Genomic DNA, 27331 nt, shown 5'->3' with positions numbered 1-27331 from the left:
TACATTGTTGCATGCAATTTATATTGTACTTCTTATTTTTTGATATATTACTTGGGTACATAATATAGAAGTCCAGAACCAATTTCTTCATGCAAAATTTCCTTGTGCTAGGCCCAAAAACCTCGTATTTTCGGCTCATTTTCCAGTTTTCAGCTATTTCTGCCAAATCTCGGACATTAAAATCACCAAATCAGACCCAAAATCAAATCGTGGGTGGAGGGGTGTCCCAAAAAGCTCAGCAGTGTTTGTAATTACTATACTGACGAAATTTTCTTGTCTGGGGAGGGGAGTGCGTCCATGGTCTTAGGGGGTGGGCTATACACGATAATAATCATATAAGTAGATAATCAGATTGTTATCCAGTAGCAAGTAACATTATATTAGTTTATTATTAAACCAGTTACAAACATACACATCAATTTTTGGACGTTCGATTTTTCACCATCCTTTATGTATTCTACAAATGAACACATCATCTGTTTGCCAAGTTATGTTTCAATCCAATGGATTTTATAAGGACGGCAAAAAATCACAAGTTCAAAAATTGATGAGTGTATAAGTAGCCTTATACGGTTAGTAGATAGCTCTTCATTTTTGTATTTTCCTTATACACAACGTATAATATTATGATATGAAACTATAATGTGTAATATATATACGATTAAAAATAATGAGAGATATTACAAGAGGAACATTATTTTGACTGATCTTATAGATTCTTAATCAGGTATATCTATATCTTAAATTGGTTGGCGTTTGACAAAATCGAATATATTATAGTAAGTATCTTACAGTACATACGATATTATTATATACATCTAATCTATAAGCTAATTGAAGTTTGAGTTAGTTTTGAGTCATTATACTATTACAACTAGCTCATCCCTCACAAGGCATGTATGTGCCCCTTAGAGGAGTAGGGTATCCAATTCATCTACCTCAAATGCTACCATTTTTATAATCGTGTGGTTTTTTATAATAAAGAATTTCAATTTCAATTAAAATTTTATGAGTTTCAATAAGACCTATAATCGTATCGTCAGATGAACTAAACCTGGTGAGTATAAACAATTTACATTTACAGAGTGAGTCATATGTATGGGAAACCATCAATAAGTTTGAGACTGTTGTAGATATAATACTGTAACTTTCAGGATAAGTTATTGGTCATATATTCGGCCTTTTGACGTACAAATGAATTTCAACCTCTCATCAGAGGGTGAATTAGGGGTTGTAAGTAGAATATTTTAAATGTAAACACCCATTATGTAATACATCATTTTGAAGTCCTTTTTAAAACAAGAATGATGGCATCGATAATAATGTTCTATGATACTTGTATCCAAAATGGCAGCTGATTGAACTTTTATCAATTATTTTTAAAAGCTAAGACTTCAATCTGCTGCCATTTTAGATAAAAGTATGTTAGGACATTTTTATTGATGTCACCTTTCTTGTTTTAGAAAGGCCTTAGAAATGAATATATCCACAATGGGTGTTTACATTTAAAATGTGACTAGCCACTACTTATACATAGGGAAATGTATTTCAAATTCCTCATACGACTAAAGCTATACGGTTTCTTGAACTTGTTGCAAAAACATCAAAGAGTAAATCTAGAGTCAAGGGTGAAAGAGGTAGAGGAACCAAGGGTCCAAGTAAAATAATGTAATATGCTATGACGCACGGAATTCGGCGGTTCTAAATCGATCGTTTTCTAATAGATGAAAAATAAAGAATGATATAACCTATACTGCAATCACAAATTCGACATTAAATTTGTCCGCAAATCAAATAGAAAGTGGATTGTATTTTTTCGTTGTGGTGACCACTTGAAGAGCCGACACCTCTGAATATCATTTATGAATTCAAAAATTGCTTTCCAGTGGCTCGGAACCCACCTGAAGATGTGGGTTCACTCATCTCTCATCATCATCCATCTTATTACCCATGCTCAAGTCAGGAGCTCACTTGGGCATCAACCTCAGAAAAACTTACAAATATTCGACGTTTTATTTGAAAGAACACTCGTCTTGTACACAATGAACTGTGCTGAAAATCACAAAGAACATGCTATACTTGATGACTTCTATGCATGAGCACAAAATTGTTCCGGAATTAATTCTGTTTATTGTATGTTTGCAGAAGATATGCTGTGTCAGAAATGTTTCCGCAGATACAAATCGAGAGGATCTCTGTTGCGACATCTGAAGATGGAGTGCGGGAAGTTACCCGGATTTCAGTGTCCCAAATGCCCCTACATGTCGAAACAAAAAGCACCCATGAAGAGGCACATTGTTCTTATGCATATGCAGAGTGATTCTATTTAGATTATTTCTCAAAACGTTGTTGGTTGTCTCTCCTCAATGCTGATACCCTCAACCTTCGTTATCATTAGATTGATAATGTTTATAATTGTTCGAGGTAGGCCTATATTCTTATGCGTTATACCTGTATTTATTCAATAATTGCAAACTATCTCTTGAATGACAACAACAGCCTTAAGATTGTTTAATGGATACCATACCTTTCGTAACTTCAACAATGACGGTGAAAAAGTAATGATTGTGCATCGCCCACATATTACTTAGCATACTTTACAGAGTATGCTGATATTTCATGATTTTTTAATGTAATTTGACTGCAATCCAATACTTTGGTCAATGAACAGTTCAATTATAGCTTAAATTACTATAATTATTATAGTAAGTCTATCATGGCTTTACAGCTATGAGCAATGCTCATGCACTGTTTCTTTCAGTATCAATTTTCATTTTTAAATTTTCACATTTTACCCTGTACCACATTTATACGAGATCTGTGGGGTTTCCTTTTCAGTCACCTCACTATAATAGAGTTGTCGATGAGGTGTAGAGCTTGAATGTTCTGGTGGTTATGTATAGAGTCTCTTCATGGACTCACCTTTGTGATAGAATAAACAATGTAAAGGTTTTCTATGTTATATAGGCTATGTATTGTTCATAATAGATGATATAATAAAAATGATTAAATTCTATGTGCATCATCGTGTATAATATTACTGTTTATGAATTTTATTGTTTCGCTTATGACACACACTAATAATTATACCGTGAGTATAAATAATTACTATGGTATTCTGTAACCGGATTTCTCGATTGATTTCATAAACTTACATAGTGCCCTAATTTGGTATTAATTGAGCATAATTTTGTAGAGAGATGTAAATTGTCTGGAATCTTCATCTTTCACGAGCAATCGCTGTAAATATTGAGTTCAATGTTGATATCGTAGACAGCAATAATACCGTAACAATACCTCACCTCAGTAGCTGAAATTTTATTCCAGAATTTGATAGAACCCATAAATTTATTGATTTTGAATATGTTTTCACAAGTTTCAAATAATATTTTTAAACTGTCCTATTCAAATATAATAAATTTGTAAATTGTATTCAAATGTATGTATAATATCGTCATAATTGTAAAAAGAATACCTGTATTCATATGTGTATAACTGTAATAAATCTGAGAATTGACTGAAAATGTTGAGAATTATTTAGTACATTTTCATAAAATTATAGCTCATGTTCAATGTGAAATTTTTAACAAGTTATATGTTTTTCGTCACAAACGAATATATTCTACCTTTTAATACTACAAACAGTATAACTTATAGTGAGTCAAAAAGATTGAACAAAAAAGTACTATACTCAGTACAAAATAACTTTTGACTTGGAGGAATATGCGGCGCAGTGAAATGGAGGGAGATCAGCCAATTAGTATGATGGATAAAGTCATAGCAGAGACAAGAAATATACCTAACTTATGCTTATCCTTTATCTATGGTCATAGGTAGTAGGAGCGGAGTTGCCAATTAGTGTGATGGATAGAGTCATAGGTAGAAGTGGAATTGCCAATCTGTCGATTAGAGTCAGTCGACGGAAGACTTTCAGAGAGGAAACTCCGTAAGTTCAACATGAGCGCTTGAATACTCTCTAGAAATTAGAGAATGCTGGCCGGCTCAGAACGGCAATATCACCGCCGTTGTATCCTCACCACTGTATGCCTTCTCTGATGCGCATGTCCCTCCCAAGTCAGAAGTAATTTTGTACGGAGTATAGGTAATTTGTGATAGATATGGGTAAATGAAGGTAGCCGTTTGATGCTAAGTTGCAAAAGCTGTGATCAAGTAGGCTATTACTGTTACTACCTAGAATACAGGTATACATAATACAATATACAGGTATGCATTGTACCAAAATAAAATGTACAATGTACATTTTCCCCAGTTTTTTCCAAAAATCCCCCCCAAAATTCAGCCTCATGTCGCAACTTGCGACATCAAAACATGCTGTGGGCACTGGGCACCCCTGCTCGGGTGATGCAACTCAGTTCAGCGTTTACGAGGCTAAACTCTCATAGGCTACAGGTATATTCTGTAGGCTACTCGCCCATCCCATCAATTACAACTAGAACCTGTTGTGAATTGAAAATATCAATACAATTCCAAGTTTTCACAAAATTGTTCCGGAATTAATTCTGTTTATTGTATGTTTGCAGAAGATATGCTGTGTCAGAAATGTTTCCGCAGATACAAATCGAGAGGATCTCTGTTGCGACATCTGAAGATGGAGTGCGGGAAGTTACCCGGATTTCAGTGTCCCAAATGCCCCTACATGTCGAAACAAAAAGCACCCATGAAGAGGCACATTGTTCTTATGCATATGCAGAGTGATTCTATTTAGATTATTTCTCAAAACGTTGTTGGTTGTCTCTCCTCAATGCTGATACCCTCAACCTTCGTTATCATTAGATTGATAATGTTTATAATTGTTCGAGGTAGGCCTATATTCTTATGCGTTATACCTGTATTTATTCAATAATTGCAAACTATCTCTTGAATGACAACAACAGCCTTAAGATTGTTTAATGGATACCATACCTTTCGTAACTTCAACAATGACGGTGAAAAAGTAATGATTGTGCATCGCCCACATATTACTTAGCATACTTTACAGAGTATGCTGATATTTCATGATTTTTTAATGTAATTTGACTGCAATCCAATACTTTGGTCAATGAACAGTTCAATTATAGCTTAAATTACTATAATTATTATAGTAAGTCTATCATGGCTTTACAGCTATGAGCAATGCTCATGCACTGTTTCTTTCAGTATCAATTTTCATTTTTAAATTTTCACATTTTACCCTGTACCACATTTATACGAGATCTGTGGGGTTTCCTTTTCAGTCACCTCACTATAATAGAGTTGTCGATGAGGTGTAGAGCTTGAATGTTCTGGTGGTTATGTATAGAGTCTCTTCATGGACTCACCTTTGTGATAGAATAAACAATGTAAAGGTTTTCTATGTTATATAGGCTATGTATTGTTCATAATAGATGATATAATAAAAATGATTAAATTCTATGTGCATCATCGTGTATAATATTACTGTTTATGAATTTTATTGTTTCGCTTATGACACACACTAATATACCGTGAGTATAAATAATTACTATGGTATTCTGTAACCGGATTTCTCGATTGATTTCATAAACTTACATAGTGCCCTAATTTGGTATTAATTGAGCATAATTTTGTAGAGAGATGTAAATTGTCTGGAATCTTCATCTTTCACGAGCAATCGCTGTAAATATTGAGTTCAATGTTGATATCGTAGACAGCAATAATACCGTAACAATACCTCACCTCAGTAGCTGAAATTTTATTCCAGAATTTGATAGAACCCATAAATTTATTGATTTTGAATATGTTTTCACAAGTTTCAAATAATATTTTAAACTGTCCTATTCAAATATAATAAATTTGTAAATTGTATTCAAATGTATGTATAATATCGTCATAATTGTAAAAAGAATACCTGTATTTATATGTATAACTGTAATAAATCTGAGAATTGACTGAAAATGTTGAGAATTATTTGGTACATTTTCATAAAATTATAGCTCATGTTCAATGTGAAATTTTTAACAAGTTATGTGTTCCGTCACAAACGAATATATTCCACATATTAATACTACAAACAGTATAACATAATATAGTGAGTCAAAAAGATTGAACAAAAAAGTACTATACTCAGTACAAAATAACTTTTGACTTGGAGGAATATGCGGCGCAGTGAAATGGAGGGAGATCAGCCAATTAGTATGATGGATAAAGTCATAGCAGAGACAAGAAATATACCTAACTTATGCTTATCCTTTATCTATGGTCATAGGTAGTAGGAGCGGAGTTGCCAATTAGTGTGATGGATAGAGTCATAGGTAGAAGTGGAATTGCCAATCTGTCGATTAGAGTCAGTCGACGGAAGACTTTCAGAGAGGAAACTCCGTAAGTTCAACATGAGCGCTTGAATACTCTCTAGAAATTAGAGAATGCTGGCCGGCTCAGAACGGCAATATCACCGCCGTTGTATCCTCACCACTGTATGCCTTCTCTGATGCGCATGTCCCTCCCAAGTCAGAAGTAATTTTGTACGGAGTATAGGTAATTTGTGATAGATATGGGTAAATGAAGGTAGCCGTTTGATGCTAAGTTGCAAAAGCTGTGATCAAGTAGGCTATTACTGTTACTACCTAGAATACAGGTATACATAATACAATATACAGGTATGCATTGTACCAAAATAAAATGTACAATGTACATTTTCCCCAGTTTTTTCCAAAAATCCCCCCCAAAATTCAGCCTCATGTCGCAACTTGCGACATCAAAACATGCTGTGGGCACTGGGCACCCCTGCTCGGGTGATGCAACTCAGTTCAGCGTTTACGCGGCTACACTCTCGTAGGCTACAGGTATATTCTGTAGGCTACTCGCCCATCCCATCAATTACAACTAGAACCTGTTGTGAATTGAAAATATCAATACAATTCCAAGTTTTCATATAATTTTTTTAACATGAATACAATCTTTTCATTGCAGGCAAATTTGATAGCAGACATAAGCCGGCGACCCTTGAGCCAGAACAGCTTCACAGGTGCGATTTATGCTCCCGCACCTACAAGTACAGGGAGAACCTGAGAAGGCACAAACGCCAGGAGTGTGGAGTCGCGCCAAGATTTTCCTGCAACTTCTGTCCGTACAAAGCTAAACAAAAATCGTCGCTGCAATCTCATGTTATCAATATGCATTCGATGCTTCTGCACGACTCTGATTCCTCAGCTTTTCTCTTGCAGCAAGATCAGTTCATTATAAGATAAGTTACCAATATTAGTACCAAACAACAAATCATGAAATGATATGTCATACATTTTTTTTTTAAATCTTGAGTATAAATTATCTGCTGACTATTTAGTAGTGACTATCGTTTCGCCTTGGAATGCTTGCATCTTCGGACAAGTTGTTTGGATTCATAAAAAACTATGACATTCCATTGTATGGGTCACTTCTACTAAGTGGAAAATTGCTATTAGAATAATTAAGAAATTTCATAATCTTTTAGCTTGAGATAAATCTCTTCCAGATGATTTTTCATCATCTATGTTGTTTTTTTTTCATTGTCTATGATTAGTTAACTATTGCATTTCACTGAAATATTCAAGCTTTATACTTTCAAAACAAGTTCCTTTGTTTTTAACTTAATTATTCTGATTATTGGAATATTAAAAATATTCTGGAAATTCCAGTATAGTGTAGATATTCGCTTGTGCATAGCTTAGTTCTTGGAAATAGTGTACCTAGTGTATATTGAGTAAAACTATTTAATTTTGTATAGTTTATAAAAACTTTGTCAGAAATAAAATTTTGTCTTCAACGACTGATTGAATTTTCTTATTTTCATCATTGATTCTATCAATGTTCAATTATTATAATGTCATGCAGTACTTGAAATGCTTGGTAGTACTTCATGGTACTTACTGGTACTTCTTGATTGAATAGAATGCTAGAATCTATATTGTCACGGAATAAAGAGAATACTCTTTGTTCTATACTACGTGCTATAAAGTCAACCGCACGAAAATAGTCTGATGAGAATAGATACAACATTGTCAAATAAGAGTTGATCACAGATGATTATAAATGGAATCCATTAATATTTTCATGGTACACCTTGTGAATTGGCAAGCCTTTGGTAGAAGGGGGTTAAGGAGGAACTCATCTGTTACAATATTTCCATCGGACTATTTTCGTGATGTTGTACTAGACCATTTAAGAGTCAACCGTACCGAAATAGTTCGATGGAAATTGGAACAGGATGGGTACAACGTTGCCAAATAAGAGTTGATCAATGTTGTCCACCCTCCACAGCTGATATATAATTAGTGTTGATGTATTTTTTAATACACCTGACGAACTTTGAACTTTGCAACTTGCAAACAGAAAAATCACAATAATTCATTATTCATAGCAATCTCATCTTAGACTCTAAAATTAATTACTATGTTCATGAAACTTGTCGAAAACGTGACATCTACTCAATATCAAGCTTTCTCCTTGAACATGACTCTATAGAAATCATTATTAATGTTGAAAACTTGAATTTCTAATTTTGCTAAATTTACTGTAGTTTACGTTGAGCTTTCCTTTGTATCATATGAATTATGCGATTTTTAAGTAGGTACATTCTGAATGCAATAACTGTGTTTAAGTAACATATTGATGAACAATATACCGTTCGATTAAATTGTTGATATTTGGGCTGATTGATGAAATATGATAAATATTTAATAATTTTTCAAATTTTCCACGCTTTTTGTAGAATCTGTTCTTTTTCAATTTGTGTTTCTATCTTTTTAGGCAAATATGTTTGTGACGCTTGTGGGAGGCGATACAGCTGGCCGAAATGCTTGAGGCGCCACCAGAAATTCGAATGTGGAAAAGAGCCTCGATTCAGTTGCAAGTTCTGTCCTCATAAGTCAAAGCATCACACGGATCTTAAGCTTCATATCCTAAGAATGCATTCGTCTTATTCGTCAGATATTGATACCCTCCTTTTGCCCAATTACTGATAATATCGTATGGGACCCGCCAACTAAAATCCATAAGTTACAAATAAAATCTTTTTTACCGATACTTTTGAAAAAATAAAACAGGTAATTTTATGTCAAATATTGTAATAATAAATTAGTCAATAGGTGACATATTATTGTTTCATATTTCCAGTCTCGTCTTACCTTTGACTGTAATCTCTAAAGGTAATGACTACAGGATATATTTGTATTACAAATTTTATGATGGAACATTTTATATCATTCCTGTGAAATGTGTATTTCGCGAAATGAGTTCAGCAAAATTTATCAAGTTTGAAAGTGAAATGTTTATGGTAAAAATGACATTTAACAAGGCTAAAGGTGGACGCACACAGCTATAGACGGACGTATACATACCCACGGAGAAAAAATACCTCCCCAAGTTAACAAATATTCCCAATTTTTCAACGCAAACAGAGGTCCGTATCTACTGCTCATGTCTGCATCCAGACATTTACTTCTTTTCAAAAGCCGACTTGTATTTATTGGAGATCCTTTCTGATCATAAGTCTTTGAAATGCTTTCTACTTAGCTCTTAACAGAAACATAAATTTCATTGCTTCTCGAAGATCATGCTTGTCGGTCATTTTCTGGTCTGGCATCTTTGGTGAACTTTGTCAATTATTGATAAATTTAAATCAGTTAATTCTTTCACAGAAATTCTTCACTCTACACAGTCTACAACTTGTAGTCCATTCAATCTCCTCATAGCTTACAATATTGCTCTACAGGAAAAACACCATGAAACTCTCTTATAGTAATCTCCTTATATACATTAAAGTCAACTACTAATGTGAGGCATTAGTATTGTTTGATAGCATATCACTCATAGACACTAAAATGAACTAGGCCTACTAATGTAGTGTATTAGAATCGTTTCATTACACTAAAATTGATTATATTCAACCGCACGAAAATAGTGCGATGGAAATTGAAACAGATGAGGTCAACATTGTCCACATCTGATTATAAATGATAATTTACTCATATTTTTATATCATTTCTGACGAAGTGAATTGAGGTGGAGTAGGTCTTTCTTGTGGAATTGGTGCGGGGGGTGAGACGTTCCAATTTCCATCGGGCTATTTCCGTGCGGTTGACTCTACTTAAGTAGTGATTGTTAAGTTTCCTGAAACTTGTTCAAGCTCATGAAGCTTGTTCAAGCTTCTTGAAACTACTGTTAACAAGATCAAGATTACTATTATATGGAACAGTTCCTTCTTGAACAAGCCTGGAGAGAATGAATATCATTAAATAGTTTTGAAAACTTGAAATTTTTCACAGTTAGCTGATGTTGTTTACGTTGACATTTTCTTTTGTATGCATGAATTGATTTTTCGAGCACTGAATGCAATTATTAGGTTTGAGTAAGTTATAGAAGAATAGTGAACAATATAAATTGAATTACTGTTAAATTACTGTTACTGTATAAATTGAATTACGGGTTGGTTGGTGAATTATGATCATCATTTACTTCTTATTTTACAAAATCCATTACGCTCTTTGTATAATAATTTGTTCTGTTTCATTTTGTTTTTCTATCTTTTCAGGCAAATATGTTTGTGACGCTTGTGGGAGGCGATACAGCTGGTCGAAAGGCTTGCGACGCCACCAGAAATTCGAATGTGGAAAAGAGCCTCAGTTTAGTTGCAATGTCTGTCCTTATAAGGCAAAGCATCACACGAACCTCAAGATTCATGTTCTGAGAAAGCATAGGCCTACATATAATTTGTCGAATTTTGATTCACTTGTTTTGCCCGATTACTGATAATGATGCTCCATACCAAAAAATCCTCACAAATATCACCGGTACTTTTAAAATAATGAATAGACCTACATTTTATTTCCAACTTCAACATAAAGAGGTTATTTAATGTGAAACATTAGAATAATAAACTAGTAAATGAAATATATTATTTTTGTTATCATAAAATACTTTTTTTAAATAAGTAATTGGTTTCTCAGTTTACATCCTTTACCAACAAACTTCGGCATCTTTTGATGCAGTATTGCAAAATTTGCTATCTCTTCGATCAAAACTGATTTGATTTGATTATTCGAATTTCTCTATTTCATTGAAAATACAAGGTTATCTCTTTACGTTCTCTATATTTACCCACATTGCTCAAAGATCTATTTCTTTTTGAAATGCGTTGTGCATTTGGGCTTCAACCTTTAGCATTCGTATAATATTATATTATGAAATAAATCTTAGTTGAAGCAAACTTGTCATACTCACACACTTTGACTGTGATCTCTCAAGATAACGACGGACCATACAATATTGATAAATAAGTAATATTATGATGGAACATTTCACATCCATATCTGTGAAATAAGTTCAGCAAAACTTATCAAGTTTAAAAGTGAAAAGTTTGTAGTGGAAGTGCTATTAACAAGGCTAAATGGGAACGTCTACAGCTACAGACAGACAGGCAGTATAATAACTATGTAGCTGTGGACTATATATATAACTATGTAGAAAGACGGAGGAAAAACCTCCTTTGAATAGGTTATGGAATGTAGCAACGCACACACAGAAGTCCATCTGTCTACAGACGTCTGTCTGTTGCTGTGTGCGTTCACTTTAATGTAACAACGACACCTCTCCTTCAATTTTATTTTGTAATTTCCCATCTACCTAAATCATTCCCCCATCGATAGTTTATTGATTGTATCCAAATCGAAAACTTTGAAAAATATCACCAGTAAAAAGTTCCCAACAACCTGTTGCACAACCTTAAGAGAGATTTCATAATAATTATTATATCATATCGGTAATGATATGGATATGCAGTCTGCCAATGTGCTAACACTCCCATGAGAACAGATTAATTATATTCTTCTACAATAATTCCTCTCATCAATAGAAATTTACCTGTTTAGTGATACCGATTTATTTTTTCGAACAGGCCTGGGTAGAATAGAAATATCATATTGTTCAATGTTGAAAACTTGAATTTTTATTTTGTAACCGGTGTAGTTTACGTAGAACGTTTTTGTATGCATGATTTGGGTTTCCAAGTAAGGGGGTGATTGGTGAATTATGATGGATGTTACACTACTTGTTCTTTTTTCATTTCATCTTTCTTTTTGTACAGGTATTCCTGTTCCGATGTGTGTAGGATATTTTCAATTGGAACTTGATTCATACACATGTTTCTATCTTTTTTAGGCAGATGTATTTGCGACGCTTGTGGGAAGCGATACAGTTGGATGAAAGACTTGAAACGTCACCAGCGATTCGAATGTGGAAAAGAACCTCGATTTAGTTGCCATCTCTGTTCTTATAGGTCAAAGCGTTACACGAGTCTCAAGGTTCATGTCATAAGGAAACATATGACAATTTCGTCGGATCTTGATAATATTTATTCTAAAAAAGTATAGTCTGACGAGCTATGAGTTCTTCAGTTTACTTCCATTATGAATAAATTATTTTATCTGTTGATTCAATATTGCTTATAGTCTCTTTGATAATTTGTATTTTTATTTTAATTTAGAGATAATAGAAAGTCATCTCGCTTTCTTTATTTACCAATGTTGTTGGTCATACCTACACTTTCTGACTGTTGTCTATCAAGTTATGATATTCAGATTTGTAATAATATGTGTGGACAGTACTTAATTTTATAAAGATAAAACGTTTTACATAATTATTGTTTTGAAATGTTTACCGTATTTTTCACGAAGTTGATTGAGTTCGATAGTGATATTCTGATGTTGATAGTTAATTATCAGCAAGGCATATTCTCTGTTGTCTATCAAGTTATGATATTCAGATTTTTAATATGTGTGGACAGTTCTTATTTTTATAACGATAAAACGTTTTACATAATAATTATTGTTTAGAAATCTTCACCGTATTTCACGAAATGGGTTGAGTGAAACTCAACAATATTGGTTGAGATCGATAGTGATATTCTGATGTTGATAGTGAATTATGAATTAGCAAGGCATATTCTAACGATTCCTCATCTTTAATTCTATTTCATTCTGTGATCTGCAGAATATATCATTAAAACACTAAACTACGGAGTTCATCTCATGTTTTCCAAACATACCAAGGACTTCATGACCAAAAATTATGGTTTTTATTCCATAAACTTCCTGAGTAACGAATTTTATTTAGTTTGATAGTTCTAGGCTCTAATTTTGTCTTTCCAATTTATAGGACGCCATGCTTGTAATGATTGTGGAAGGAGCTACAATTGGTCAAGAGACTTGAGACGCCATCAGAGACTGGAATGTGGAAAAGAACCACAGTTTCATTGTGATTCATGTCCTTATAAGGCAAAGCATAGCTCCAATCTCAGAATCCACGTAATGAGAAAACATACCTCGTTCTCGTCTCAGGTTGATAGGATGATTTTCCAGTAAAATGATATTAATATTGGTATGACATTTATTGGTGGGTAGTCCATGATGGAAGCTCCACACTATATAATTTATTTATTTATTGAAAAGGTACAATATGTGAGAGAATCAGGGCAGTCTATCTATTTATTCAACAGAGACAAAAACACATACACATAATCATAGAATGTTCTAATCAATTTAAGCAGTCAATGTGCCTCACCACTGTTGTCACATCAGCAGTGACCGACTTGGTTTTGAACCTGGGACCCCTATGATGCTACGTAAGCACTATATCCTCTAGATCACTCCGATTTCGCAGTAATATTTCTCTGTAATATCACTGATGTTTGTTTTGTTGCTTCCTTAATATGAAAGATTGTGAAATTTATGTATAATGTAAAAGAGTTAGTCATGTACCTCTCAGCATGTTTACTCTAATTTCTTATGATATCACTGATTTCTGTTATATTGTTTCTTATATAAATAAAATTGAAAAAAGTATACAGTGCTAATTTATTATTCACCTGTCACCAGTGTACCCCACTACCATTGTAGTAAGTGTATCAGGTCTGAGTAAATCATTTGCATCTCATTCTCTCAATTTCTGTTGAGTTCAGCTTTTCAATGAATTTCTGCTCTGCTCAATAACAGAAAAAGAGCATTTCCCATTGCAAACTGGGAAGAGCTATTAGTTTATTAGGAAGAGTTCACATATTAGAAAACTGCAAATATGTGAATATTCCCCTTACAACCAATTGTACTTATTTACAATTCCTTTCTGTCACAAAAAAACTGAAAAATAAGCTACAGAAATGTTTCTGTAGCTTCTGGTTTTTCGACACAGTTCAACGGCGGTTGACTTTTGACACGTTGGAAAAGGAAGGTATCAGCTTCTATCTCCATCAGGAATGATGTTGCATTTTTGTTCCAGGTCGAGTCCTTCCTAAGCTAAATATGATTTTACTTCTCGTGTAGTGAATCATAAAAAAATAATTTATTCTTTATCCATATAGAGAATGCATCTATCAATAAAAGCAAAGAAAAAGTAATACTCTACGGATATTCGTTTGTCTCTGGTAAAAGTGATTGTTCATTTAATAGGAAATACTATCCTACAATAAAAATATATCCTAATTAATAGTCTACTGACATATTATAGTTTTCAAGTAACTTACAAATTGTATTTTTTCATTAGTTATAGGCAGTACCCTACCTAGGAGACTTTCAACATTACTTCAATTTATATTTTTCAATTTTAAGAACGGCATGCTTGTGATAAATGTCGAAGGATTTCACATGAAAAGTTATAATTTTTTTCACTTTGTTCATTCGAAATTCATCCATTTGATTCAATGGAAATTTAATAGAGTTTTCGTAAGAAAACAAACTTTGCTTTTTTCAAGATGAAAAATATTATCCAGCCAATCAACTAATTACAAAATGTAAACGTTGTAATCGTTCAGAAGTTGATCAATATTTTTTTCACTTAGTTTAATGGAAATTATTTATCTTATTATTTTATGATAATATTCAATATAGTTTTCGTTGTAAAAACTTCAATAAGTGTTTTTTCAATCCCAAACTTAATTTACTCCATCACACAATTAAAATCAATGAACAAAATACAGAAGGAGGAGTTTGAAAGTGAACAAATTACTAATGACAATAAGTAGCTAGGTACCACTAAACTTTGTTCGTGATTTTTTCCAACTATTTTGTAGTCACAGTGAGATCCACTTCAAACTCTTAGCGCTGGTTGAATGGGAAGCATTGATGTCATTTATAACGAATGATGATAGTTTAAAGTGAAAATTGGTAGATGTTTTGAAACGGTTTTGTTAGATTTTTAGACTTATTCTATGCTGCATGAAACTAATCCCCTGAACGAACTTGATTAACGCTTCAACTCTGAATGCTTCAGTGAGAGTTTATTGTCTGAATGTACAAGAGCTTATTATGTTGAAGTTATATAAGTAATAGGTAAATAATATAATGAGAACATTCAACACCTAATCAATTTATTTTCGGGTTGCATATTTTTGTTTTCAATTATGTGATATGTACCGTACATAATCATTGTGCTTCCAGGTTTTTGGATGTGTATTTATATTCATGTCGTGTAAGAATATTCAACTTTATTGGAAACAACCGTGTGATGTTTAATTATATGGATATTAAAGAGTAAAGAGGTATAATAAATGAGAAAAAAGTTTGTGTTGACTTTTTTGGCAGTTAAAACCGTAAAAATGTTATAATTTTTAGAATAATTATAATTTTTGTGTAAATTGGAGTAAGATCATTGTGTAAATCGCGAAGTAAACCAAGAATCTCTCACTTGTAACGTTCGAAAATAATGAAATCAATATTAAATTACCAACTTGTTAGTGAGTTCTTGAAAGGTAATTTTGATTTCTTGGTGTTATTCTTCTAACCATTCTATATAAAATGAATACATATTTTTTAAATTAATTATTTAATATTTATTATAAATATTTATATATATATATTATAATATATTTAATATAAATTATTATTAATTCAATTAACATCCTTCATTTTCAGGTCGTTATGTGTGTGATAGATGTGGAAGAAGCTACTATTGGCGAAAAACGTTGAAACGTCATCTGACATTCGAATGTGGAAAAGAAGCTCAGTTTTTCTGTCATTTGTGTCCATTCAAGGCTAAGCTGAAGACAAACCTCAAAGTCCACGTTATAAATAAGCATACTGTTACTAATTTGTCCTGAAATCCCACAATATAAGCCTAATCACTGATATTTTAACAAATGAAAAATATCACAGGGCATCTCTCCCATATATTAGAAATATGATTTTTTTTCAAATGTCCCGTGGAGAAAGCTGTTGGACTATCTCATTCGATTAAATAAATGAAGAATTTGTGTACCATTGATTTTTGAATAAATATAAACTTTTAAGCTGTCAAAAAAGTTCATGTTCCTCATATGAAAAACTTTACTTGTGTAGGCCTATCACAAATTTAATAAAATTGGAATCTATTGAACTAGAGAAAGCCATTTCGTGTTTATAGATAAGGTTATATGCTATGCATTCCTGTATGCTTATTCTATAAGTTCACCCTGTAACTACTACCATCTACTAGGAAAATTTAGAAAAGAAATTGCACATTATTATCCAATCAGGAGAGCGGAGTTCGACTTGTGGGCATGCCTCTAATCTCAATCTGGTTTATGATTGGTCCTCCATTTTCGATCATTGTGCCCTGTTTAATTATTATTGCATTTTTATCATGTATTGCATCAATTTTCTGTTTTCCTTACATTGGTTCAATTCTCCTTTCATCTATCATGAGTTTTTGTAGAACCATATATAGTGAGGAAGTGGTGAATAATAATGTGATAAATATATCTATTTATGAATTTCATATCGTTCAATTTTGTTAAACTTTTGGAATAGTACAACAGGTTTATACCCAAAACTATCCCTGTTTTAATTTATATAATATTCAAATGTCGGTTATGTATCGGCTACTATGTGCATCACGCCCAAATAAAAAACTAATGTTTTTGTTCTTATTTTGATTATATTAAGCTGTTCCAATTTCCATCAGACTATTTTCGTACGGTTGACTATAGAAGGCGGCATGATGATGGACCTCCACTAAGAGATCGATAATGATGTAATAACCTGATCTAGTTTCTCGATAAATAAGCTGTGAAGGTAATATCAAATCACTTCATTCAATCTATCATTATGTGTTTCACCAACTTCCTTGAAGCGATTTCATATGCAACAGAAAATCCGAAGACCACCCTCAAGGCGTCCATTATTATATGGAAAATCTCAACGTGTTGCTGGAGAATTTTGTGGAACATTCTCCTAGCAATATTAAGATTCTCCTTCAGGCTTCTTCTCTGGTTATTGCATGTGTAGCCGACTATATTTTATTAATTCATTCATTTATATTTTTTCTCGTCTCCTCCATTTCATCCAGTCTTTTTTCAGGTGAAAACTAGTTACATTTCAATTAATATTTTCTTCAAATTTGTAGGTGGACATTTTTGTAACACTTGTGGCAAACGCTACAATTGGCCGGGAGACTTGAAACGTCACCAGCGACTCGAATGCGGGAAGGAGCCGAAATTCAACTGCCACTTGTGTCCTTATAAGGCCAAACAGTGCACCAATCTCAAGGGACACATCATTCGCATACATAACCTGCTCGATTTCGACTTGAAACCACGACATTTCATACATAGAAACTAGATGCGACAACAATATTATTGTAAATTATTATTTCCAAACAAAAGTCCCGTTGAAGCAATAAAAATACTATATAAGCTTTAATTATTTTTTTTAGAAATTAAAAAATTTTAACAGTAAACTGTTCTAAACTGAGATTTAGTTTTGTGTAGAACAGTAAGCCAATTCATTTTTAAGAAGCATTTACAATATACGGTAACATTTTAGAAGTATTATTATTGAGATAATTTTTTAAGAAACCTAGATTCTTTATTATGTGAACTCATCCATCAATGAACATTTTTATATTTAATCTAGTAATATTTTGTGGAGCATCTAGGTTAGGTGGCAGTATTAGTTCACGTTGGATTTTTTGGTTCTGTGTATATCGGATTATAAATAATTTTCAAACTTGAGTTGATGATCAAATAATATTGTAATGGACCTAGTGTACAATAAAGAAAAGAACATTTTTATTATGACTCGTTCAGCATGTGTTCTGTTTTTAATAAAATGATCTCTGACAATATATTATTTGATAAGAGCTGTCAATTATTTATTGCAGTCATTCTTCAAATCTTCAATCAAAATACGGGAATAATTGGACCTACTTTCTTAGATATCTTATTTTTCATATTCCATGTTAGTAAACTCCTAGATAATTTAGTTCTACTTCATTCTAGTATTTTTTTTTCATATATTTTGATTTTTATATTCCATTATCAGTGTTTGCTTAAAAGTTATGTGCTCTTCTACATTATGTTTTCAAAAAATGTTGCAACATTATAGTATGCAATTGAATTTCTATATTCTCACTTAATTGGTTTCTTTTCCCTCCAAACGCCAGATAAAATATTCTATATCATAATAATGTTGCTTACAATGAAGTTGTTGTAAAATTGCAAATTTTACATTCTGAAAAATAGTATAGGCTATAGTTGAAAATTACATGATTTTACTTTCTCGTTTTGTTTCCTTGTTTCATTTTTACTTTCCCAATCCATATTTTCTTCATATATCTTTCCTTGTTCCATTTTTACTTTTCCAATTCATATTTTTTAAACTGTATCATTGCATCAACTTTATTTTTTATTTTTCATTGGAAATCACTTTTCTATTATTTTAATACTGTAGGCCTACATCATTGTACAAATATCGCATTAATTTTTGTTCTTAGCAGAAAATTACTCTCCTATTTTCCAACTGCAAAATAAACTTTTCAACTGTATTAACTTTTTATTGAATTTCTCTAGGTGGCAATTTCTGTGAGACGTGTGGAAAGCGTTATACCTGGCCGAAAGACTTGAGACGTCATCAACGATTTGAGTGCGGAAAAGAGCCCCAATTTAGTTGTCATTTATGCCCCCATAAAGCTAAACAGTGGGGCAATATAAAAAGGCATGTCTTGAAAATACATGGCGTTCTTATGTAGACTGATATTGATTTCTTAATTCCAACATTGATTTATATTAATTATGACAGAGCAAAGCAACAGTGATAACGGACATTTTCTACGAGAATAGAAAGCTTAATGTTCTCTTGTTACTCAGTTTATTAATTTCTTTCAACTGCTCCGTTATATTATATTAAATCACATGCTATGAAGTAACAGAAGTAAATGTGAACTATCATATTCAATATTAATTTTTTGTTTTGTTTCAATAAGTTTCAGAAATAAGATGGTAATTTCAATGAAGTGATAACAAAATAATTTTTAATAGATGTAATAGTGAAATATAGATTTAATAACAAAATATGAATGTAAGAAAAAATTACAAAAATTCAGGGTATTCAGATTTTTGTAATAAAATTGAGAACGTTACAGTACTAGACCTACAAAGAAGGTCAGGAGTGGAACTCACGTAGGTCACGAGAACTAATCAGTCTGAAGAGACTGCCAAGCATATCACACTGGATAGCGACAAAGATTGCAACCAGGTGATTAATGGAATGTTAGTATAGGGAAAAATTCCTGGTTCTTGTAAAGGACATAGGTATTGGTTTGCCTAACTACTACTTTGCTTGCCTTAACATACTACTTGGGAACACAATAAGCTTCGGTTGACGTGTAGGGTTCTTTGAACCGTTGGATCCTTGAATCCGTCCCTTCAAAAACAATAAACAATACGTATTTGTCAAGTTCAGCCTTACCTGTGAAAATTATAAGAATAGTATATTAATTATGCCTTGGTACAGTCTCTGCTTTAATATGGTATTGTGTGTTAGGGTGGTGCATATAATAAAAATGTTGTAAGACCAATAACATCAATACAGATCAACTCACTATTGAAAATCATAGTAAGAAAGAATAGAATGCATCCAACAAAATAGAGGCTTCTAGAATTCTCAGTTCTGCCCATACGAGAATTATATTTGGATTATATTATATTATAAGAAGTTTTTATTCTTTCAATAATCATAAAAAGAACAGACAGTGCATTGACAAGATGGGAGAAGTCACGTCTGATTCTGGTAACTGCATGTGGCCCGGTTATCAACTAAATCCGGTCAGCATAGCTTTCTCTACTTAGCACTATCATTTTCAATAATATTCCCAGTAATGTAAAAGATGTATTTGCCCGAAATAATTTTGGTTTGTACTTGGAAAAATATCTGGTTGATGAACATGGCTGGGACATGACGGAACGATTCTGGAGTTTAAGAGATTTATATAAAGTCAGTAAAGTTTTAGGTAATTATAATTGTGGTTACCTCTTATAGTTCACACATTAGATACCGTACTATTAATAGTCGTAATAGATAATAAGGTATTTTTGTTTTTGCTCGATGAAAATTAATTATTTGTTATACTTTGCTCTTTGCTGTCTTATTCGCATAATAAATTACGGTATTTATATTCTTAGTCTTACAAGTCTATTAAAACTCTTTTATATTATTCTTAGCTGATATTCATTAATTTATCATGTTATTCATTATGATAATGTTCACTGATTCTCAGTTGGTATTAGCTTGCCGAATTTCGGCTGTCTCCTTCCTCAAGTTAGAGAGCTTGCTCTTTTGGGGAAATTAAAGTTATATTTTGTGGAATATTTCCATTATTGCATTGTATAAATATTGTATAGTTTATTGATTTTTTTGTAATTTATGATGAATAAATAAATAAAAAGGAGAAGAATATTTAATATTGATGAGGCATTGAAATTTATCTTCTTGATACAATCTTTTTAAACATATTTTCTATATTGAAATACGTATTACAATAATTTGTCCAATCAAGAAACAAGTATACTATTTTAGATGGAAGAGGAGAGGGATAACAGGCAAGAAAAGCAAGCATGAACATTTTTCTCAAGCAGAATTATTTAAGTTTCGCATTTTCACATGAAAAATAATTCTAATATTGCCTATTTTTTCTTGATAAAATCAATCAGAAAACCAATTTATTTCGTTGAATGAATTATAAGTAAATTTGAATAATAAATACAGAACCAAAACAGAGATAATCCAACTCTAATACCTTAGCAAACACCAAATCATACAAAAAACAATATTTTTTCGTTTTCATTACTTAATTGTTGTAATGTTGTAGTTCCTTCTTTGCACTACTGAAGAAACGATGTAGGTACGTTGAAACACTTTGTAAGTGGAAATTATAGAGTGATCACTGATGTGGTGATAACACGTTGTCATGTTAATGGCACATAACCCCATTCTATGCATTGTACTAGAGAGATCATTTTATGCAGTAGGTCTGAAGACAACATGGAGTCAGCATGACGATACATGTGTCACCAGTCACTACCTACCATCAAAGGAGGTGAGTAATCTTGCAATTTCGTCTAATGAATTATTTAAGAGACATTGAAGATACAGGTAAATTATTATTTATGCTGACTGACGTTTATGTAATGCAGGATAATAATGCAGATAAAAATTTACCTGTAGAAACTAGTACTGTTGTAATAAAAATGGAGGTTACTTTTGATATTTTTCTTGTGTTTTAATAATCAGTAGCGCTAAAAAGAAGAGTGGATAATTTACCTGTATCTTTAATGCCAACAATATTATGATATATTAGTAGAGACACTTCATTAAACAAATTAATATTCTGAACTCCAATTTCAGGTGAGAAAGTTTTTAAAAAACAATTAATAGAGCTATGACATCATACAGGTTTGTGAATTCCTCCTAAATACTCATAAAAATTAATAATACATTTGAGCAACTCAAATGTCTATAATATTAGAAATTTTTTAGTAAAATTCAGTCATTGGTATAATGACAGTTCAATAAATGATTTTATCCCATTTACATTTATTTTGATTGTACGGCAGGCCATTTTCCAACAAGCATGTTTACTAAATATTTCTGTATTTTTTTAAATTGAGGCACTCATTTCATCACTTTATATTTAAGCTCATTATATTTATTTCATAAGAAAAATACATTATCAATTTATATCCTTATAATGTCTTAATAAGCTCACTGCATCTCATAATGATCTCAATTCATCTGGTAATTTTCACTGCTTTGCTACCATTCAATTCACTAATTTTTGATGATTTTGCAGATAGACACGCGTGTCAGTCATGTGGAAAACGCTATAGATGGCCTGGAGATCTAAGGCGTCACCAGAGACTTGAATGTGGAAAAGAGCCAAAATTCAAATGTCATCACTGTTCTTTCAAAACGAAACATAATCAAAATCTGAAATCACACATTATAAGAAAGCATATGCAACACATAATAATTTGATAACGTTTTTCAAGCATTCTCGAAAATTGCTGTTTTTGTAGAAATGTGTGGATTAAATACAGTAATTGATTGGACGTACATAGTTAATAATCTTAATTTTTATTTTTATTATCCCATTAAATCCAAGTTTCACTCAGTTGCTCATGTCTTACGGTGAATATTCACAGTTACAAGTTTCATTCAATTTTCACCACCTCAACTTCTCGATGTTACAAAATTTTATTGCTATAATTTTTAATAGAAATTGATGTCTCACTTTTATTTTCAACAAAATTTCAATTGTAATTTAATTTGTGATTTACAATTTAAATTTGTAATTAAATCTATTCTTCTATAATATTCAGAATATGTTTCTTTAAAAATTGAAAATGGATGGAGTGATGGAGAACAATCTATTATGAATCCATAAGTACTCTTGCAACTAAATGAATAATACCAACTTCTCAGTAACTTCAATCAGTTTCTGTTTTCTAATTAAAAACTCTTCAACAAACCTTGTGTTCATGCTCATGCTCTGAAATCAAGCAATCGGAATCCCCAATCACATATTATTAAATTAAGAAATTGAAAAAGGATAATGTATGAAAATACTGCGGGATCGTTGCTCCCTTAATGCAGTTCAGTAAATGTTACGAACAAGAAAAGTAAAGTAAAGTAAAATATCATAACTTACACGATTTTTCCTGGTGATTATTTTCTAACAGACCTAGAGGGTGGATGCTAACCAAAGTGATGCTAAAACAATTGAAATAATGAAATTTGTTGAATGAGAATTGATATTTTTGTAATTTATTATTGGTGTAATTTTTCCATAAAACACAGTTTTATTTTTGTCACATCCACATTTATTAGATTTTTACATAGGACTGCAGTCTTGAGTTGAAACCTACACACTGCAGCTGAAGATGTGTTGGTTTCAACACGAAACTGCAGTCCTGTATAAATGTCTAATAAATATGGATGTGACAAAAATTAAACTGTGTCGTTTTTAAAAGTTTCAAGAGTTTTTCTTCTCCTTCTTCTTCTACCTACATAAGAAAATTCAAACAATGTGTATTTTTTGTCAAATTCTTGTTTCCCAAACTTATTTACTATATTTGAAGAGACTATATTTGATATTTTGATAAAAAATATTATCTCACAGGATCATGCTTTCGTGTGTGCTCACGATGTGCATGCGCATGTGCATGCGCAAATAAAGTGGATTTTTTGACATCTTCAATTATGGAAAAGTTCCACAGCATCAATATTCACTCTACAAACTTATTCACTATAATATTGTAGTATTGTCAGTCACTGTAACTTAATTACCAATATCATATGAAATTTCCTGTTGAATTGTATATTTATATAATTGAAATTACTTCCAAATTTTTCTTATCTAATACATGAGATGATCTTGAATAAACTCTACTGTTACAAAAAAAATTAAAAGAAAGATTCTCCAATTTCTAGTCAGACCTTTTTTGACTGGGTAATATTTTATTTATTTATTTATTATTCACAATGGAGATAACGGGTTTCTTCAAATATATCTCCTTGACAATGAAAATTGTACAGATACAAATGAAAAAAAGAAAAATAATGATAAAAATAATATGAACTTATGCAATAATAACTTATACAAACAACAAAAATACCACCTAATTCAAAAATGAAAAATACAATGATTTCAAATACTCATGAAAAAAAGTAAAAATAAAACAAATTGAGTATTCAAAATTCTAAAACTTAAAAATATTAAGGAATATAATAACAAATAATGAACAAAAATTTTATCAATAGAATAAATAACATTTATAACTGAACGACGTCCTAAACCATATGCACATCCACACTGGCACATCAACTATTCAATTGATCAGATCATGCTTACACAAGACTATCATATAATGCTTTCCGGACCACTATAACGCTTTATTTACCACTACATTCATCCTTGTCCTTGATAAAATATTTATTTGTTCAATAAACTTGAGAAAAATGACAAGTTTTTGCATTTTTAATTTATTGATAATATCTATCTACTGTAAACCAACTTGTGACATAATATTATTCTCTGGATTGACTTCAAAAAGACCTATTCGTCTACCCATGCCTCTTATTATTTCCACCTGGTTGCACAAAAGTCTGTTAACTTTTAATCCCGATTAAATGCCACAAGAACCAATCAGGGACGGAGTTTCTGAGATTAAAGCTTCTCCATAATTAAAATTTAACAGGCTTCTGTGCAACCGGGCTCTAATATTTCACACTTTATGGGTATTTCTTCATATTCTTTATCGCCATTCTGTACGATTCAATTTATTCATTCAATTTAGATTTTTATAAAATGTTATCTGCTTGAATGATAAAATTTAATAATTTTTTCATTCCAGGTTCATACATTTGTAATGCATGTGGAAGACGTTATAAAAGGCCAGGAGCTCTGTCACGTCACCGGAGACATGAATGTGGAAAAGAACCCAAATTCAACTGTCATCTTTGCCCTTTCAAAACCAAACACAATGACAATCTAAAAGCACACATTATAAGAATACATATGAAACAGATAAAAATTTAACATGTTTTTTGAAATGAAAAGGAAGAAGAATGTATAGAGAGAATACAGTACCATATTAATTCGAAGTAGTAGCCTACTATTCTGTTAATTTTATTAAATCTAAGCTCTTCTCAATTTATTACAACTTTGCTTGTACAGCCTATTCTCAATTTCAAAGTTGTCACCATAGGTACAATAAATTCTATATTATATATTCTTCTGTTGAAACGTATAAAACGTATTTTGTAGTAAAAATAATAATAATAATAAAAAAAACTTCTCTGCCATATCGTTTAAATATAATTAATGTAGCATTGTTGCAACTTTTTGCAACTTAAAAAAGGGAAAAAAATATCTTTCTCCTCTCCCCCCGGACGGATCTTATACATGGGGCGAATGCCAGTAATGTAATACTTATATAGAAATATTTTTGTAACAAATTGTTGTATATTTGACCAATAAAGGCGATTATTATTATTATTATTATTATTATTATTATTATTATTATTATTATTATTATTATTATTATTATAAGTGGTGAAAATCGGAACTTACTGTATGTCAAACTCTCAAGAATTTCCTCATTGTAGAATAAATACAGTAATGATTGAATGTGAATATATTATTATTATGTAAATGATTTTGACACTCCTCAATTAGCTATAAGCTAGAGGAGTAACTAAAAGCACTGAGTGTATTATGATTGTAATGTAATTTGAAGGAATGAATAAATTGAATTGTAATTATAAAAAAAATAAATTGAATTGATTATTATTATTATTATTATTATTATTATTATTATTATTAATTATTATTATTATTATTATTATTATTATTATTATTATTATTATATTATTATTATTATTATTATTATTATTATTATTGTTATTCTATTGGTCCATTATTCAGATTCTCTACATATTCATTTTTCTCCAAAATTATCAGATACATATTGAACTATAAGGAAGCATTCTTGAATCAGGACATAATTCAATGATTCATCAAGAGCATTCTCCCAAGAGACCTGAATGCTGTCACATTGATGTGCTAAAAAAGTAATTACTGCATACACAGAAAAATCCAACAAATCTTTAGCCTACATTATCCCGAATTCTACTTTATTTCCTCAACCTTCCATACTTGCTAAATATATTCCATTTTAGTGTAATTATACCGAGTCTGTTCATTAAGAGAATTTTTTCATTGTAGAGAGTGTTTTTTAGTTAATTATATTATTCTTTGGGGATTAATACAATTCAGTTCATTTCATTCATTTTTTTTTTGAATGACATAATCTTTGAAAACTTTCTTATAACCTCAATTAGCAAAATTATTGACTTGAAACCTTGAGAGACATTCTAACTAATATTGACTAGGCTATTGGAATAATTACTTATTATAACTCCAAATAATAATATGTAATATATTGGTTTGCGTTCAGCTATTATCAATTTTCAAGTTATCAATTGGAAATATATCTACACTCTTGAACCAATTCATCACAATTAATTTCTGGAAGAAATGCTCACTTGCCACTATATACTATAGACTACTATACAGTATATATATAATTCTTACTACAAAATCATCATTGCCATTCCAATTAATTAAATTTTGTTTCATCTCATCTTTTCCAATTATAGCTTGAATATTATTTGTAATGCATGTGAGATGAATTATAAATGGCCAAGTGGTTTTTGAAGCGTCACAAAAGATATTTGAATATATAAAAGAACCCAAATACAAATATAATATTTATGTTTCTTAAAAACAATACATAATTGTAAACTCAAATCTTGCATTATAGAAAGGATATGGGACTAAACACAATCATAGATAGATAGATATGGGGTTCGGTATAAGTTATTTAACAATGTATTTCCTTGTAAAAATAATGAAATAATTCAGTTTCTTATAGACTACCAAATTCTAATTCCAATTTTCATCAACCATTTCGAAGATCTCAACTACTAAATTGTCACTTAATAAAACTCAATTTCTAACAATTATTGAAATTTACTGGAAAATTTTATCTTTTACATTATTGACTTCTCCTAAATTGCATGCTCTCAAATTCTTAGCTTAAATTATCAACTATAATTTAATAGTCCATAACTTACAACCCTCGTAAAAGTATTATATTTGTAGCATGTTCTTATCCTCTTGGTGAAGAGAATAATAATTTTGAGGGACGTAAGAAAATTTATGGTACTCACTTTTAAAGTTAATTCTCACCACCTCTAACTTATTCAAAAAATATAGACCTTGAAATAAAAATAATGTATGAGAATGGTCTGGAAGATCTATTTACGCTATTAACACATTTACCATCAGAATGCCTCCATCACCATTTATTGAATCCTTTTTAATCTTTTATTATCATTCTTCCATTCCAGCTCAATACATTTGTGATGCATGTGGAAGAAGCTACAGCCGTCCAGAGAATTTGAGTCGTCACCTGAGAATCGAGTGTGGAAAAGAACCTAAATTCATGTGTCATTTATGTCCTTACAAGACAAAA

The 27331-nt window shown here is 31.4% G+C and overlaps 2 protein-coding genes across 2 annotated transcripts; both read left to right on the top strand.

Annotated features, from left to right (window-relative positions):
- The first annotated feature begins 1194 nt into the window (after positions 1-1194).
- Positions 1195-4726, top strand: LOC120351634 (zinc finger protein 425-like). The gene is made up of 3 exons (XM_039429525.1): positions 1195-1219; positions 2146-2316; positions 4542-4726. The coding sequence occupies exons 1-3, from the start codon at positions 1195-1197 to the stop codon at positions 4724-4726; spliced, it is 381 nt and encodes a 126-aa protein (XP_039285459.1).
- On the top strand, positions 4510-7762 carry LOC111047471 (longitudinals lacking protein-like). Its single transcript, XM_022333232.2, has 2 exons — positions 4510-4820; positions 6928-7762. Exons 1-2 carry the CDS (start codon positions 4763-4765, stop codon positions 7203-7205), a joined length of 336 nt encoding a protein of 111 aa, XP_022188924.1. The 5' UTR covers positions 4510-4762; the 3' UTR covers positions 7206-7762.
- Positions 7763-27331: the final 19569 nt, after the last annotated feature.

The sequence above is a fragment of the Nilaparvata lugens genome, chromosome 5 (genome assembly GCF_014356525.2).
Source record: "Nilaparvata lugens isolate BPH chromosome 5, ASM1435652v1, whole genome shotgun sequence".
In the NCBI taxonomy this organism is placed as follows: Eukaryota; Metazoa; Arthropoda; class Insecta; order Hemiptera; family Delphacidae; genus Nilaparvata; species Nilaparvata lugens.
Note: the sequence above shows the minus strand (reverse complement) of the source record. Positions and strands in the feature narration are given on the sequence as shown.